This window comes from Oncorhynchus kisutch, linkage group LG6, assembly GCF_002021735.2.
Source record: "Oncorhynchus kisutch isolate 150728-3 linkage group LG6, Okis_V2, whole genome shotgun sequence".
NCBI classification, from domain to species: domain Eukaryota; kingdom Metazoa; phylum Chordata; class Actinopteri; order Salmoniformes; family Salmonidae; genus Oncorhynchus; species Oncorhynchus kisutch.
In genome coordinates, this window is record NC_034179.2 from 27,471,403 (window position 1) to 27,489,682 (window position 18,280).

General features: G+C 41.5%; 1 protein-coding gene across 1 annotated transcript in view; it reads right to left on the minus strand.

Moving 5' to 3' along the window:
- The window catches only part of LOC109892591 (androgen receptor), a 57,695-nt gene that overhangs the window by 6,731 nt on the left and 32,684 nt on the right, over positions 1-18,280 (minus strand). Inside the window, exons 4-5 of the mRNA XM_020485237.2 lie at positions 772-1,050; positions 429-573 (exon numbers count right to left, since the gene is read on the minus strand). Of these exons, the coding sequence (XP_020340826.1) occupies positions 429-573; positions 772-1,050 (424 nt within the window). The remainder of the gene's footprint in view (positions 1-428; positions 574-771; positions 1,051-18,280) is intronic.

The following is an 18,280-nucleotide window of genomic DNA, read 5'->3' on the forward strand; positions in this document are numbered from 1 at the left end:
CTGTAAGACATACATTTGGAATAATACCAGGGGTATGGATACTTTCTGAAGACACTGTATGATTGAAGGCAAAAAAAAATCTAATATTCCTCAGGACTTTCCATGTGACAAAAGAACACCGAACAAGGAAATTAAATATAAATGTTACTGAAAGCCAGGTTTGTAAGCCCTTGTGCACATGTAATTCTAGACGTATCGGTGAGAAAGATAGACCGAGAGTGAGCAGGAGGTAGAGAGGGGGAAAGAGTGAGAGAAAAAAGAGAGACAGGGACAGAAAGAGATGGACAAAAAAATAAATTGGTATCTGCCAAACTTATTACAGCCAACTCACTGGAGGAAATCTCCACCAACATAATGGGGACAACACTGAGTTGGTGGACCTGGTGGTAATTGAATTCACTTTCACATCGTATCACATTATCACATACTCATTGAAAACAAGGTCCGGGGCAAAATAGAGCATTCTGCCGTTGGCATTCTTGTAGGACCTCCATCCCAAGCCGAACACCATCACCCCCATCCATGAATGCTGGATGACTGTCATCTGGTCATCCACATGCAGATTCCGAAAACCTGAGAAGAAAATGAATAACCACATGGAAATGGATAACAATCATTGATTACAATAAAATTATCAAAATATGATACATGCCTTCACGATCTCCAATGTGCTGCAATGCCATTGCAAACTTGTTATAAATAAAATGTAATCTTCTAAACAATTAATCAAGAACAACATGGAAATACATTTCTTCTATTCCAGTACTGTACCTGGCAAGCCTTTGGCCCACTTGACCACTTTGACAAGTTGGCGCTCCCCGAGTTCGTTGAGGCTGGTGAGCAGCGCTGCAGCTGAGTCAGGCTGGCATTGGTCATGTCCCGCATGTACCACCTCTGGCTCAATGGATTCCAAGATGTTAAGGAACACCAGCTGGGAATGGAAGCTCAGGCCGGATTGGGGAGAGACTCCCTGGATGGTATCAGTGGGGCCTTGGGTGGGAAGATCCTCCTCCGGACTCTTCAGCTGTACAATCTTCTTTAGTTTACGTGCTACATAAGGTCAAGAAATGGGACACGGATGAGTAATGGTAGAAGAATAGTGTAATATTTGGTGCAGCTGTTGTGAGAGAAAAATTACAAGATCGTTATAATACTGTTTATGCATCCATAATAGCTTTGATGAGTATTCTCTCATCTGTGTCTATGGGACTGAGTTGGGCATCTGGTGCTTGAGCTGACTTGTTGATAATAACCTACAGCGGGCATTCCATAGATAAGATGTGGTGTGTGTGACCCGAGATAGAGACAGCCTGGAAGAGTAGAACAATCCCTTATTGCGTCTAATCATTCTTGCATCTGGGAAATGGCACCGGGTGCAGATGACCACAGGAGATTAACCCAAGGTGGCTTATGATGCCCCCGATCAGCATTGGAGGGGTGGAACCAGCCCTGACTAAGCATTTTTAGGTCTCCTATAGAAGATCTCTGTTTTTTCATTAAAGGTTAAACTCTCAGCAACACACCTGAGAGTGTGTGGTAGACCAGCTTCATTATTGCAATAATTAATCAATATTAAATATAGATGATTGTTTGAAGAAATTACAAAGTCTCTCTGTTTTCATGAATTTCCACAACACTGTTAACAATTGCCAAATCAGAGGAAAGAAAAACGTGAGAGGAATGAAAGTTTAAATATATCAAAAGAACAACAGAGAAGGACGTACCAAGGGAGAGCATACTCTTTACAGGTGAGACTGTAAGAAGATATGTCACACTGTAAGCTATAGTGAAAAGCCAACTTGTTTCAAATAATATCACATTCAAAGTTTAATTATCACATACAGTGCATTCAGAAAGTATTCAGACTCCTTTACTTTTTCCACATTTTGTTACGGTACAGCCTTATTCTAAAATGGACTAAATACAATGTTTCCCCATAAATCTACACACAATACCCCATAATGACAAAGTAAAAACTGGTTTTTAGAATTGTTTGCTCATTTTTATATAAAAATAAATAAATTGATTGATTACATTCACAAAAGTATGCAGACCCTTTAACTCAGTACTTTGTTGAAGCACCTTTGGCAGCAATTACAGCACCAAGTCTTATTGGGAATGACGCTACAAGCTTGGCACACTTGTATTTGGGGAATTTATTTAAAAAAATATTTTAAAATTTCAAATTTACATAAGTATTCAGACCCTTTGCTTAGAGACTAGAAATTGAGCTCAGGTGCATCCTGTTTCCATTACAAATCCTTGAGCTGTTTCTACAACGTGGTTTCATTCCACCTGTGGTAAATTCAATTGATTGGACATGATTTGGAAAGGCACACACCTGTCTATATAAGGTCCCACAGTTGACAGTGCATGTTGGAGCAAAAATCAAGCCAAGAGGTTGAAGGAATTGTCCGTAGAGCTCCAAGACAGGATTGTGTTGAGGCACAGATCTGGGGAAGAGTACCAAAACATTTCGGCAGCATTGAAGGTCCCTAAGAACACAGTGGCCTCCATCATTCTTAAATGGAAGAAGTTTGGAACCACCAAGACTCTTCCTAGAGCTGGCCGCCCGACCAAACTGAGCAATCGTTCCTCTGTGGAGATGGGAGAACCTTCCAGAAGGACAACCATCTCTGCAGCGCTCCACGAATCAGGCGTTTATGGTAGTGGTCAGACGGAAGCCACTCCTCAGTAAAAAGCGCATGACAGCCCGCTTGGAATGTGCCAAAAGCCACCTAAAGGACTCTCAGACCATGAGAAACAAGATTCTCTGGTCTGATGAAACCAAGATTGAACTCTTTGGACTGAATGCCAAGCGTCACGTCTGGAGGAAGCCTGGCACCATCCTTATGGTGAATCATGGTTAGTGGCAGCATCATGCTGTGGGGATGTTTTTCAGTGGCAGGGACTGAGACACTAGTCAGGATTGAGGGAAAGATGAATGGAGCAAAGAGAGATCCTTGATGAAAACCTGCTGCAGAGTGCTCAGGACCTCAGACTGGGGTGAAGGTTCACCTTCCAACAGGACAACGACCTTAAGCACACAGCCAAGACAACGCAGGAGTGGTTTCGGGACATGTCTCTGAATGTCCTTGAGTGGCCCAGCCAGTGCCTGGACCTGAACCTGATCAAAAATCTCTGTATAGACCCTGAAAATAGTGTGCAACAACGCTTCCCATCCAACCTGACAGAGCTTGAGAGGATCTGCAGAGAAGAATGGGAGAAACTCCCCAAATACACTGTGCCAAGCTTGTAGCGTAATACGCAAGAACATGTGAGGCTGTGATCGCTGCCAATGATGCTTCAACAAAGTACTGAGTATAAGGGTCTAAACACTTATGTAAATGATATATACAGTACCAGTCAAAAGTTTGGACACATCTACTCATTCAAGGGTTTTTATTTATTTTTACAATTTTCTACATTGTAGAATAAAAGAAGACTTCAAAACTATGAAATAACACCTATGGAATCATGTAGTGACCAAAGTGTATGGAACCAGACAAAACAAATGGAAATATGAAAAATGGAGCGGTGATCGCCGAATGCCGCCCGAACAAGGAGAGCACATACGCCCGAACACATACACTTAGGTTGGAGTCATTAAAACTTGTTTTTCAACCACTCCAGAAATGTATTTTTAACAAACTATGGTTTTGGCAAGTCGGATAGGACATCTACTTTGTGCATGACACAAGTCATTTTTCCAATAAATGTTATCTATCACAATTTCAGTGGGTCAGAAGTTTACATGCACTAAGTAAACTGTGCCTTTAAACAGCTTAGAAAATTCCAGAAAATGATGTCATGGCTTTCTGATAGGCTAATTGGCATCATTGGAGTCAATTGGAGGTGTACCTGTGGATGTATTTCAAGACTTACCTTCAAACTCAGTGCCTCTTTGCTTGACATCATGGGAAAATCAAAAGAAATCAGCCAAGACCTCAGAAAAGAAATTGCAGGCCTCCTCAAATCTGGTTCAACATTGGGAGCAATTTCGAAATGCCTGAAGGTACCACGTTCATCTGTACAAACAATAGTACGCAAGTATAAACACCATGGGACCATGCAGCCATCATACCGCTCAGGAAGGAGACGTGTTCGGTATCCTTGAAATTAACGTACTTTGGTGCGAAAAGTGCAAATCAATCCCAGAACAACAGCAAAGGACCTTGTGAAGATGCTGGAGGAAACAGGTACAACATTATCTACATCCATAGTAAAACGAGTCCTATATCAACATAACCTGAAAGGCCGCACGTGGGGACAAAGATCGTACTTTTTGGAGAAATGTTCTCTGGTCTGATGAAACAGAAATAGAACTGTTTGGCCATAAAGGGGGAGGCTTGCAAGCCGAAGAACACCATCCCAACTGTGAAGCATGGGGGGCAGCATGTTGTGGGGGTGCTTTGCACTTTGTTGCAGGATGGACTGGTGCACTTCACAAAATAGATGGCATGAGGAGAAAGGAAAATTTGGTGGATATATTGAAGCAACATCTCAAGACATCAGTCAAGAAGTTAAAGTTTGGTCGCAAATGGGTCTTCCAAATGGACATTTTGTGGCAAAATGGCTTAAGGACAACAACGTCAAGGTATTGGAGTGGCCATCACAAAGCCCTGACCTCATTCCTATAGAACATGTATGGGCAGAACTGAAATAGCGTGTGCGAGCAAGGAGGCCTACAAACCTAACTCAGTTACACCAGCTCTGTTAGGAGGAATGGGCCAAAATTCACCCAACTTATTGTGGGAAGCTTGTGGAAGGCTACCTGAAATGTTTGACCCAAGCTAAACAATTTAAAGGCAATGCTATCAAATACTAATTGAGTGTATGTAAACTTCTGACCCCCTGGGAATGTGATGAAAGAAATAAAAGCTGAAATAAGTCATTTTCTCTGCTATTATTCTGACATTTCACATTCTTAAAATAAAGTTGTGATCCTAACTGACCTAAGACAGGGAATTTTTACTAGGATTAAATGACAGGAATTGTGAAAAACTAAGTTTAAATGTACTTGGCTAAGGTGTATGTAAACTTCCGACTTCACCTGTATATTTGAGATTCTTCAAAGCAGCCACGCCTTAATGATAGCTTTGCACACTCTTGGAAGTCTCTCAACCAGCTTCAGGAGGTAGTCACCTGGAATGCATTTCAATTGACAGGTGTGCCTTGTTAATTTATGGGATTTCTTTCCTTCTTAATGTGTTTGAGCCAATCAGTTGTGTTGTGACACAGAAGATAGCCCTATTTGGTAAAAGACCAAGTCCATATTATGTTAAGAACAGCTCAAATAAGCAAAGAGAAACGACAGTCCATCATTACTTTAGGACATGAAGGTCAGTCAATCTGGAAAAGTGCAGTCGCAAAAACAAGAGCTTTGATCAAACTGGCTCTCATGAGGACCGCCACAGTAAAGGAAGACCCAGAGTTACCTCTGCTGCAGAGGACACGTTTATTTGAGTTACCAGCCTCAGAAATTGGAGCCCAATAAATGCTTCACAGAGTCCTCAACTGGCAGCCTCATTAAACAGCACCCGCAAAACACCAGTCTCAACATCAACAGTGAATAGGCGACTCCAGGATGCTGGCCTTCTAGGCAGAGTTCCTCTGTCCAGTGTCTGTGTTCTTAATCTTTTCTTTTTATTGGCCAGTCTCAGATATGTCTTTTTCTTTGGAACTCTGCCTAGAAGGCCAGCATCCCGGAGTCGCCTCTTCACTGTTGACGTTGAGACTGCTGTTTTGCGGGTACTATTTAATGAAGCTGCCAGTTGAGGACTTGTGAGGAGTCGAGATCTTCAGTTTCTTGGCAATTTCCCGCATGGAATAGCCTTAATTTCTCAGAACAATAATATACTGACAACTTTCAGAAGAAAGTTATTTGTTTCTGGACATTTTGAGCCTGTAATCGAACCCACAAATGCTGACGCTCCAGATACTCAACTATTCTAAAGAAGGCTAGTTTTATTGCTTCTGTAATCAGAACAACCGTTTTCAGGTGTGCTAACATAATAGCAAAAGGGTTTTCTAATGATCAATTATATATAATGTTGCAAATGTCGGAGAGACAGACAGCAAAGTTTATACAAATCTCCGCTGTTGAAAACAAAATGTTAGTCTAAAAGAAATGTGAGATAAGGTCTATATAGATGCTTTTTATAGTGGAGATCAAGTGTATAAGTTGCCTGGCTGGGCTGATGAGATAGTGGATTGCGCAGTCAGAAGGAACAGAGCAAATAGGCATTTTAATGTCATAGATTTACCCGGTGGCAACTTGTGCAATAGACACCGGCTGGAATGCAATTTTAACAAATCAGTATTCAGGGTTAGACCCACCCATTGTATATATGGAATAATCAACAGAAAAAAGTGTTCTTAACAACACACCCACACACAAACACACAGACACACCTCATACACAAGCAGACTCTTGTACTCACATATACACACACACATGCATTCGCCCATACTCACAAACACACTTACATACAGTGCCTTCGGAAAGTATTCAGGCCCCTTGACTTTTTCCACATTTAGTTACGTTACAGCCTTATTCTAAAATGGATTAAAGATATATATTTTTTCAGCCATCTACACACAATAACCCATAATGACAAAGCAAAAACAGTTTTTGTAAATGTTGCAAATGTATAAAAAGACATACCTTATGTACATAAATATTCAAACCCTTTGCTATGAGACTCAAAATTGAGTTCAGGTGAATCCTGTTTCTTTTGATCATCCTTGATGTTTCTACAACTTGATTGGAGTCCACCTGTGGTAAATGTAATTGATTGAACATGACTTGGAAAGGTCCCACAGTTAACAGTGCATGTCAGAGCAAAATCCAAGCCATGAGGTCGAAGGAATTGTCCGTAGAGCTCCGAGACAGGATTGTGTCAAGGCACAGATCTGGGGAAGGGTATCAAAAAATGTTGGCAGCATTGAAGGTCCCCAAGAACACAGTGGCCTCCATTATTCATAAATGGAATAAGTTAGGAACCAACAAGGCTCTTCCTAGAGCTGGCCACCTGGCCAAACTGAGCAATCGGGGGAGAAGAGCCTTGGTCAGGGAGGTGACCAAGAACCCGATGGTCACTCTGACAGAGCTTGAGAGTTCCTCTGTGGAGATGGGAGAACCTTCCAGAAGGATAACCATCTCTGCAGCAGCACACCAATCAAGCCTTTATGGTAGAGTGGCCAGATGGAAGCCTCTCCTCAGTAAAAGGCACATGACATTCCGCTTGGAGTTTGCCAAAGGGCAGCTAAAGACTCTCTGGTCAAGATTCACCTTCCAACAGGACAACGACCCTAAACACCCAGCCAAGACAATGCAGGAGTGGCTTCGAGACAAGTCTCTGAATATCCTTGAGTGGCCCCGCCAGAGCCCGGACTTGAACCCGATCTAACATCTCTGGAGAGACCTGAAAATAACTGTGCAGCGACACTCCCCATCCAACCTGACAGAGCTCGAGAGGATCTGCAGAGAATAATGAGATAAATTCCCAAAATACAGGTGTGCCAAGCTTGTAGCGTCATACCCAAGAAGACTTGATACTGTGATTGCTGCCAAACGTGCTTCAACAAAGTACTGAGTTAAAGGGTCTAAATACTTATGTAAATGTGATATTTTTTATTTATATAAATTAGCTAACTATTCTAAAAACCAGTTTTTACTTTGTCATTATGGGGTAATGTGTATCAATTGATAAGGGGAAAAAAACAATTTCATCCATTTTAGAATAAGGCTGTAACATAACAAAAATGTGGAAAAAGTCAAGGGGTCTGAATACTTTCCGAAGGCCCTGTACACATACACTCAAACACACACAGCCAACGATGCTGTCCCATGTACTGTATATTGAGACTGGACACTTCCTGTTTCCTTTATACTGTTTTTCAAACTGTGTTTTTATATACTGTATTGTTCACATAGCTCATACTAATATATCTACTACTGTACATTGCATTTTTGTTACAATGTTTATATAAACCACATGTATTTATAAACTGGATTCTTAACATAGCCCACTGCAATATATCTACTGCTGTCAGGTTGGATGGGGAGCGTTGCTGCACAGATTTTCAGGTCTCTCCAGAAATGTTCGATCAGGGTCTGCCATCTCCACAGAGGAACTTTAGAGCTCTGTCAGAATGACCATTGGGTTTTTGGTCACGTCCCTGACCAAGACCCTTCTCCCCGTATTGATCAGTTTGGCCGGGTGGCCAGCTCTAGGAAAAGTCTTCGTGATGACAGAACTTATTCAATTTATGAATGATGGCGCCACTGTGTTCTTGGGGACCTTCAATGCTGCAGAAATATTTGGTACCCTTCCCCAGATCTGTGCCGTGACACAATCCTGTCTCGGAGCGCAACGGACAATTCCTTCAACCTAATGGCTTGGTTTTTGCTCTGACATGCACTGTCAACTGTGGACCTTATATAGACAGGTGTGTGCTTTTTCAAAATCATGTCCAGTCAATTGAATTTACCACAGATGGACTGCAATCAAGTTTTAGAAACATCTCATATCAGAACTCAGGATAAGACCCAGATGCAGACAGCTAGAGGCACAGGAGACAAAGGGCTGTGAGACATAGGTTTAATCCTAGTCACATGAAAGTGGGATGTATACGGAGGGTACGGGGCAACACAAGACGGACAGCAGAGGGACTAATGATCTTGGAGATGGGGAAAGGGCCGATAAAGCTGTGGGGAATGTTTGCGGGACTCCATCCTGAGGGGCAGGTCATGAGTGGACAGCCATGCCCTCTGCCTGAGATACCGGGGAGCCAAGGTCCGGTGTTGTTCGGCTTGTCATCGATACCTGGAGGTGATCTTGAGAAGAGCCGACCGGGCTCTCTTCCAGGTATGGCGACAGCGGCGGGCAAACATTTGGGCTGAGGGTATGCCGATCTCTTCCTCTTGCTCCAGGAAGAGCGGGTACTAATACCTCAGGGAACACTCGAAAGGCGAGAGCCCAGTGGCAGAGCAGGGGAGGTTGTTGTGGGCATATTAAACCCACACGAGTTGCTAGCTCCAGGTGGTGGGGTTGACGGAGACAAGAGTCGTCTCCAGGTCTTGATTGGCTCGCTCCGACTGGCTGTTGGACTGGGGGTGAAACCCGGAGAATAGGCTGGCCAGCGACCCAATGAACGTGCAGAATGCCTTCCAGAACGGGGACGAGAACTGAGGACCCTGGTCGGAGACCATGTCCACCGAGAGTCCATGGATCCGGAAGACTTGCTGGGCCGTCTCTATGGCAGAGGGTAGCTTGGGGAGAGGAATAAAGTGAGCGGCTTTGGAAAACCAGTCCACTACTCTCAGGATGGCGGTGTTGTCATCAGACGGGGGAAGACCCGTGACGAGACAGGCAGTGGTTGAAGGAGACCAGCCGGAGCTTGCAGAGGACACATGTTCTGCACACTGTGCAGGCGGAGACGTCCGGGACCGTTGGTAGGCCAGTGTTGCCACACAAAGGCCAGGGTCTGACGGGAGCCTGGGTGGCAGGCAAGCCTGAAGGAGTGGGCCCACTCCAGAACCGAGGAGCGGAAAGCGTCAGGCACAAATGATGCTGCACCTCACGGACCTGCTTCCCTATCCCCCAGCTGAGTGCCGTCGCCAGACACGAGGTGGGAAGGACGGTCTCGGGATCCGAGGGTGTAGCCGCGGGGCTATAGCGGCGTGACAGACTGATTTTGGACACCTGAGTGTCGCACTTGCTCCATTCGGGCTCAAACTTATCTGCCATGGTTTGCAGATAGAGGTCTTGAGTACGGAGCGAAAGATTCAGTGATGGGATTTCCTCCACTTGCTTAGAAATCAATATTTCCATCTTCATCATCTGAGTTCATTCATTAGGTCATCAACTTCAATGAGTTCTGCTGATTTGTCATCCAACTTAGTCATTGTGTTTATTAACTGATTGTCATTGGTCTGCAGCATTTGGAGTAGAACATTGTTACTTTGAGTAACGTTCAACAAAACTTCATGCATGTTATCAAGTTGCGTGCTCTTGTTTGTAGACAACTCATCAGATGTATCTAGTTTGGCGTGGACATCGTCGTATTTAGTTTTGGCTAAATCAAGTTGTTCCTGTAGAAGACAATGTTGTTCCTGTAGAAGACAATTTTGTTGAAGAGTTTGTGCTCGTTCGTCGTCATAAGTTTTTGCGATAACTTTTAATTATTCGGTTTTCAAACGCGGTTCCATAGCTAGCAGTATTTTTCCCTTTTCTGCGTTTGTCATTAGTTTCCCGGTTCTCTCCGCCTGTCCCTTTATGTCTACCGTTTCCTGCCCGTGCTTCAGCTGAGCACTGTGGTATTGGACCAATGCCAATCTAGGATGGCAAGACATCAGGGCTAAACTGGAAAGAACCTTTACAAGGCCTGCGGCCTGCGATTTCTACTGTTTATCCGCTAATGGCATAGTTAGGGTTGGTATTGCTACTGAGGTTGGTATTGCTACTGAGGTCAGAGATCAATCCTTTGTGTGAGGTGTTCACTAATTAGCGGGGGAGTGGGTACCACCCCGTCTGATAGCTTGCACATTATTAAAACATTTGAGAGGGTTGAATGTTTTCCCCCTATTTTTCCAAAGTTTGGATTTGGAATTCATTGGAGGCGACAAAGACGATTTTAATCTATTTATAGACGTTAATGAACCATCACTACTGTATCAGTAATGTTGGAGGTGGATGTGAATGAATTTGCAAAAACAAATTGAATTGATTAATCAATGATAAATAAAATTGTATTGGCTATTTGGGAATCAAAATGTAATTAACCTGAGAGCATTTCTTCATCTAGGTTAGTATGGAAAAGTTTAAAATGTCTCATTTGATTGGAAGAACCTGAAAAGGTATGTTCAACAATTTAATTTATTGAATGAGACGATGAAATCCAATCAATTGAGATTGGCTGGATTATCATAAGTGTAACCAGTAGTTTAAATGTTAGGGTGCATTCACCACCAGGTTCACATAACCTAAGGTCGAAGCCACGTGGGATTCCCGCAAATGTGGGACTTCTGTCAGTACTGGGTAGTTATTAATCAATGACCTTTGCAAAAGCAAATTTGACTGATTAATCAATGTTAATGATAATTCAAACCTGTACAGGCTATTTGGGAATTAAACTTTAATTAACCTGAAAGCATAGCTGTACCCAGATTAATGTGGAAAAGTTAAAATTGTCTCATTTGTAGAAACCAATAAATTTAGATATTATTTCAAATGTTCATTTGAAAAAGGTAGTCTGGCAATTTTACCTCTTAGTTAAATTGAATGAGACAAAGATATCCAAATCAGTTAAGATTGGCTGGATATCATAAGTAACCACTTGACATAAATGTGATACACGTTTGGTGACACAAAAATAATTAATCTTTTTTTGTTTGTTTTACTGGCGATTCAACTCCCCCAGGGATCACGATCGCAGAAAGCTGAAATCAAATGGAAGTACAGATGGGTGGGACTTCCGTCGCCCAAGACGGAGGAATTTCAACATAACACAGGAAAAACAAAAATGGCTGCTCTCCCTTTGTTACCTTTAGCATCTCGTGCAAGCTAATCCTACTTTGTACACTTTCAAATATAACATAGGATAATTTACACTACGGTAAGAGGTTCTACTAATGACGTCTCACCATCAACCCATTCGGCATTCTTCTTTGCTAGCACTAAATTACCGGAACTCGTGGAAATTTAAAAAAATAAGACACACCTGTGGCCTACCCACACCATCTAAGCGTGGTAGACGGATACAGTTGAAGTCGTAAGTTTACATACGCCTTAGTCAAATACATTTAAACTCAGTTTTTCACAATTCCTGACATTTAATCCTAGTAAAAATTCCCAAGCCTCAGGTCAGTTAGGATCACCACTTTATATTAAGAAATGTCAGAATAATAGTGATTTATTTCCGCTTTTATTTCTTTCATCACATTCCCAGAGGGTCAGAAGTTTACATACACTCAATTAATCAAATCAAATGTATTTATAAAGCCCTTCTTACATCAGCTGATATCTCAAAGTGCTGTACAGAAACCCAGCCTAAAACCCCAAACAGCAAGCAATGCAGGTGTAGAAACACGTTGGTTAGTATTTGGTAGCATTGCCTTTAAAAATGGTAGCCTTCCACAAGCTTCCCACAATAAGTTAGGTAAATTTTGGCACATTCCTCCTGACAGAGCTGGTGTAACTGAGTCAGGTTTGTGGGCCTCCTTACTCGCAGACGCTATTTCAGTTCTGCCCACACATGATCTATAGGTTTGAGGTCAGGGCTCTGTGATGGCCACTCCAATACCCTGACTTTGTTGTCCTTAAGCCATTTTGCCACAACTTTGGAAGTATGCTTGGGGTCATTGTCCATTTGGAAGACCCATTTGCGACCAAGCTTTAACTTCTTGACTGATGCCTTGAGATGTTGCTTCAATATCTCCACATAATTTTCCTACCTCATTATGCCATCTATTTTGTGAAGTGCACCAGTCCCTCCTGCAGCAAAGCACCCCAACAACATGATGCTGCCACCCCCGTGCTTCACGGTTGGGATGGTGTTCTTTGGCTTGCAAGCCTCCGCCTCTTTCCTCCTAACATAATGATATGGCGAAACAGTTCTATTTTTGTTTCATCAGACCAGAGGACATTTCTCCAAAAAGTACGATCTTTGTCCCCATGTGCGGCCTTTCAGGTTATGTTGATATAGGACGCGTTTTACTGTGGATATAGATACTTTTGTACCTGTTTCCTCCAGCATCTTCACAAGGTCCTTTGCTGTTGTTCTGGGATTGATTTGCATTTTTCGCACCAAAGTACTTTCATCTCTAGGAGACAGAACACGTCTCCTTCCTGAGCATTATGACGGTGGCATGGTCCCATGGTGTCCCATTGCGTACTATTGTTTGTATAGATTAACGTGGTACTTTCAGCCGTTTGGAAATTGTTCCCAAGGATGTACTAGACTTGTGGAGGTCTAAAAAATGTTGGCTGATTTCTTTTGATTTTCCCATGACGTCAAGCTTAGAGGCACTGAATTTGAAGGTAGGCCTTGAAATACACAGGTACACCACCAATTGACTAAAATGACTGTCAAGTAGCTTATCAGAAGCTTCTAAAGCCATGACATCATTTTCTGGAATTTTCCAAGCTGTTTAAAGGCACAGTCAACTTAGTGTATGTAAACTTCTGACCCACTGGAATTGTGATACAGTGAATTATAAGTTAAATAATCTGTCTGTAAACAGTTGTTGGAAATATTACTTATGTACTGCACAAGGTAGATATCCTAACCGACTTGACAAAATTATAGTTTGTTGACAAGAAATTTGTGGAGTGGTTGAAAACCGATTTGTAATGACTCGAACCTAAGTGTATGTAAACTTCCGACTTCAACTGTATACCATTCACTCAATATAATTATTTCTGCCAGATAACACTAACACTGTGGAGTTGCTGAGCTCTAGGTTTACACAGATATTTCAGCTGCCTCTATATTTATTTTATTTATTGAACTAGGCAGGTGAGTTAAGAACAAATTCTTATTTTCAATGACAGCCTAGGAACAGTGGGTTATAACTGCCTTGTTCAAGGGCAGAATGACTGATTTTTAACTTGTCAGCTTGGGGATTTGATCTTGAAACCTTTCGGTTACTAGTCCAATGCTCTAACCACTAGGCTACCTGCCGCCCCATGCTTGGCACTTGCGTGGGAGTGTGAGTGACAGAGAAATACTAATTGTCGCTTCCCAACTATCGGATGAATAACCTAATAGCCATACCATTTAGTTAGAGTATTTGAAATGCCTAAGGTTGATAAGAGACATCCTCACTGCTTTTACAACGTTTTGTTGAAGTCTAAGGTTTTCCTGTGCATAGTTATTTCTCAAGTCAGTAGTTTAGTTCATCACAGTGGGACACTAAATGGAATCTAGAGGATAAGGGATTTGCTTATATGGGATCTTCAGTCTGCTTGCCCGTTTATCCCAGGCTTAAGAAGCCCCTGAATCATTGACTGTTGATGTCCCTCAACATGTGGTGCATGCATAGTAGCTCTAACATGGATGCAATCATGGCAACTTGAGACTTCATCTTCTCAGTCTTTGTGTTTGTGCCATTAACGAAGGGAGTTATGCTCAAAACATGTATAGTAATATTGATAACAGTATTATTAAACAAAGTATTAATATAATCAATTAGTAACAATTATGAATTTGCTCAGTGTGTGCCTCAACAGGCTTGGCCCCCACTACACTACCATCCTCAAAGGCACTAGGTCATGGCTCTGAGAACTATTTCAATTCTAGCTTGGTATATCGCTTTATGAGCACAGGCCCAGAATATACCTGTCCAGTTCTTATACAGTATACTGTACATATGAACACCTGTTTTAACCCTCTCAGAGCCTATTCATGTGAAATACATGTTTGGAAGCAATTGTAAAGATAATGGTGGAGAAATCATTGCATATTAATCCCCAAAATGTATCATGTACCAATAATTTATCGAGCTAAGCCATCCATAGAAACCCAGCCACAGGAAAGGAAAAATCTTATCTTGAATATTACCATAATTGTTCCAAATGCATAAAAGATAAATACACCAGGGCAAGGGATGACACATGGTCATATGCATTTAGTGTCACACATGTTTGAGAATTGAATTGTTAAAAGAGTCCAATGTTCCACAGAGAAAAAATATACCAGTTGTGAAGGATAACTAGGTGAGCAATGTGAGAGGGAGGATTGTATGTTGGTTATGGAATGGCCATAGCAACAGTGGGCAGCGCATTTGGTAAGGTCACACTTGGCAGAGTCAATGGGCACACCATGTCACAGGGATACAACTTGATATTATTAGCAGCTGAACAAATGTAGCAAACATTTACGGTACTGTTACAGTATTATAATGGCTGTACTTCAACACAGCAAACAAATTGTTTCCATATTTTAACATTGGGATTAGTGTACTTTGTAATGTGTTATGCTGTTTTTCTATAAGTGTCTACCAGGGGTACAGTGCCGTGAAAAAGTATTTGCCCACTTTCTGTTTTTTCTATATTTGCATATTTTTTACACTGAATGCTATCAGATCTTCAACCAAAACCTAATATTAGATAAAGGAAACCTGAGTGAACAAATAACACATTTGTATACTTATTTAATTAATTTAATTAGCAAAGTTATACAACACCCAATGCCCCTGTGGGAAAAGATTATTGCCCACTTAAACTCAATAACTGGTTGTGCCACCTTTAGCTGCAATGACTGCAACCAAACACTTTCTTGTGGTTGTTGATCAGTCTTTCACATGGCTGTGGGGGAATTTTGGCCCACTCTTCCATGCAGAACTGCTTTAACTAAGCAACATTTGTGGGATTTTGAGCATGAACTGCTCGTTTCAGGTCCTGCTATAACATTGGGTTTAGGTCTGGACTTTAGCTAGGCCATTCCAAAATGTTATATTTCTTGCTTTTCAGCCATTCTGATGTAGATTTGCTTGTGTGTTTTGGATCATTGTCTTGCTGCATGTCCCAGCTGCACTTAAGCTTCAGCTCATGGAGGGATGGCCTGACATTCTCCTTTAGAACTCTCTGATACAGACCAGATTTCATGGTTCTTTCAATGATAGCAAGTCATCCAGGTCCTGAGGCAGCAAAGCATCCCCAAACCATCACACTACCACCACCATGCTTGACCATTGGTATGAGGTTCTTACTATGGAATGCAGTGTTTGGTTTTTGCCAGACATAACGAGACTCATGTCGTTAAAAAGTCGACTCGAGTTTGCCAAAACGCACCTGTCAAGACTGGGCAAGTCTTTTGGAATAATGTTATATGGGTAGATGCCCCAAACTTGTTGGACGACATGATACCCTTTATGTCTGGCAAAAACCAAACACTGTCCAAAAATGGATGAAGCAACTGCAGATTGCCCCTTTAAGGAAATGTAGAGTGAACCATCGGTGCACCCTTGGATCCCAGTATTATTGTTCATTTATTTTTTCAATCTGCTTAATGAAAAGTGCCTCAGTAGCTGAATCAGTAATAAGCTGGTAAATCATGACATTTCTATTTCAGATGTAATAAATAACCCTTCATGTAATTTAGAGAAAGAAAATAATTAAAACATTCCTCCAAGGATTCCCAAATATATTAACAATTTTAGTATCTTATCTTGGCACTGATCTTTGCATAACACATAGTAAATAGGTCAGGTTAAGATCTACGCCTCCATCAAATTGATGCCAACCTAAACAAAGGCAGCCAAGACATGAGTTTTCTCTGTAAATCACCCAATTTAGAGGAAATCTAAACATATACAATATACTGATTTCCACATTCTTTACGGAATGGCTCAGACGAGTAGAGGAGATCTATTAATTAAGAGGTACACATGGCATTGGTATTATTTCAGATTTGTAGGTATAGCTAAACAATGTCAAGCTGAAAATGAATTAATACATGAGCGCCACTGAGTGTACAAAGCATTACACTTCCTAATATTGAGTTGCACTCTACATGGACTATACAAGGTGTCAAAAGCATTCCAGAAGGATGCTGGCCCATGTTGACTACAATGCTTCCCACAGTTGGCTGGATGTCCTTTGGGTGGTGGAACATGCTTGATACACATGGGAAACTGTTCACCGTACATTGCAGTTCTTGACACACTCAAACCTGTGCGCACGGCACCAACTATCATAGCCTGTTTAAATCTTTTGTCTTGCCCATTCACCCTTTGAATGGCACACATACACAATTCATGTCTCAATTGTCTCACGGCTTAAAAATCCTTCTTTAACCGGTCTCCTCCACTTCATCTACACTGATTTGAAGTGGATTTAATAAGTGACATCAATAAGGGATCATAGCTTTTACCTTGATTCACCTGGTTAGTCTACAGTTGATGTCAGAAGTTTATCTACACCTTAGCCAAAAACATTTAAATACTCAGTTTTTCACAATTCCGGACATTTAATCCTAGTAAAAAGTCCCTGTCTTAGGTCAGTTAGGATCACCACTTTATTTTAAGAATGTGAAGTGTCAGAACAATAGTAGAGAGAATGACTTATTTCAGCTTTTATTTCTTTCAGCACATTCCCAGTGGGTCAGAAGTTTACATACACTCGATTAGTATTTGGTAGCATTGCCTTTAAATTGTTTAACTTGGGTCAAAGGTTTTGGGTAAACTTCCACAAGCTTCCCACAATAAATTGGGTGAATTTTGTCCCATTCCTCCTGACAGAGCTGGGGTAACTGAGTCAGGTTTGTGAGCCTCCATGCTCGCACACGCTTTTTCAGTTCTGCCCACACATTTTCTATGGGATTGAGGTCAGGGCTCTGTGATGGCCACTCCAATACCTTTTTTTTGCCACAACTTTGGAATTATGCTTGGGGTCATTGTCCATTTGGAAGACCCATTTGCAACCCAGCTTTAACTTCTTGACTGATGTCTTGAGATGTTGCTTCATTATATCCACATAATTTTCCTTACTCATGTTGCCAGCTATTTTGTGAAGTGCACCAGTCCCTCCTGCAGCAAAGCACCCCCCACAACATGATGCTGCCACCCCCGTGCTTCACGGTTGGAATGGTGTTCTTCGGCTTGCAAGCCTCCCCATTTTTCCTCCAAACATAACGATGGTCATTATGGCCAAACAGTTCTATTTTTGTTTCATCAGACCAGAGGACATTTATCCAAAAGGTACGATCTTTGTCCCCATGTGCAGTTGCAAACCGTAGTCTGTCTTTTTTTTTACACACTCTTAATAAACAGAGTTAAAAAAATACAATAAAAAATCAAATAAAAACATTGAATTCATCATGGTATTTAAATTGCCCTTCACCAAGGCAAATGCAGAGAGGAACGTTTAATGATCCGTTGGATAATGGGAAAAGGTCCAAGTCTCAAATTCAAGTCATAATAATTTTTTTAAGCAAGAAGAGGGTGGGTATTGGCAGTTGGTGTAATTACCTTCAACTGTTACTATGCCCTTCTAGACACAACATATTTAATCTCAGGGTTGATTACAAGGCCTCAGCCAACAAAGAAAGTCTATCCTGTAACCATATGACATGTCTCTTTTTATATGCTAATGAGAAGGTTAGGAGCAAGAAAAGGTCGCCCAGGTTATTAGATTATATTTTCAAGGTTTTTTCTCTTTCAATGAACTTCTGCTAAATGAAATAGCTTAAGTGGATCTGTAAAATGAACTGCCATATCAAATGTTCTATTATGGAAAGTAATTACAGTTCTGAGAGTAATAACGTAATATGG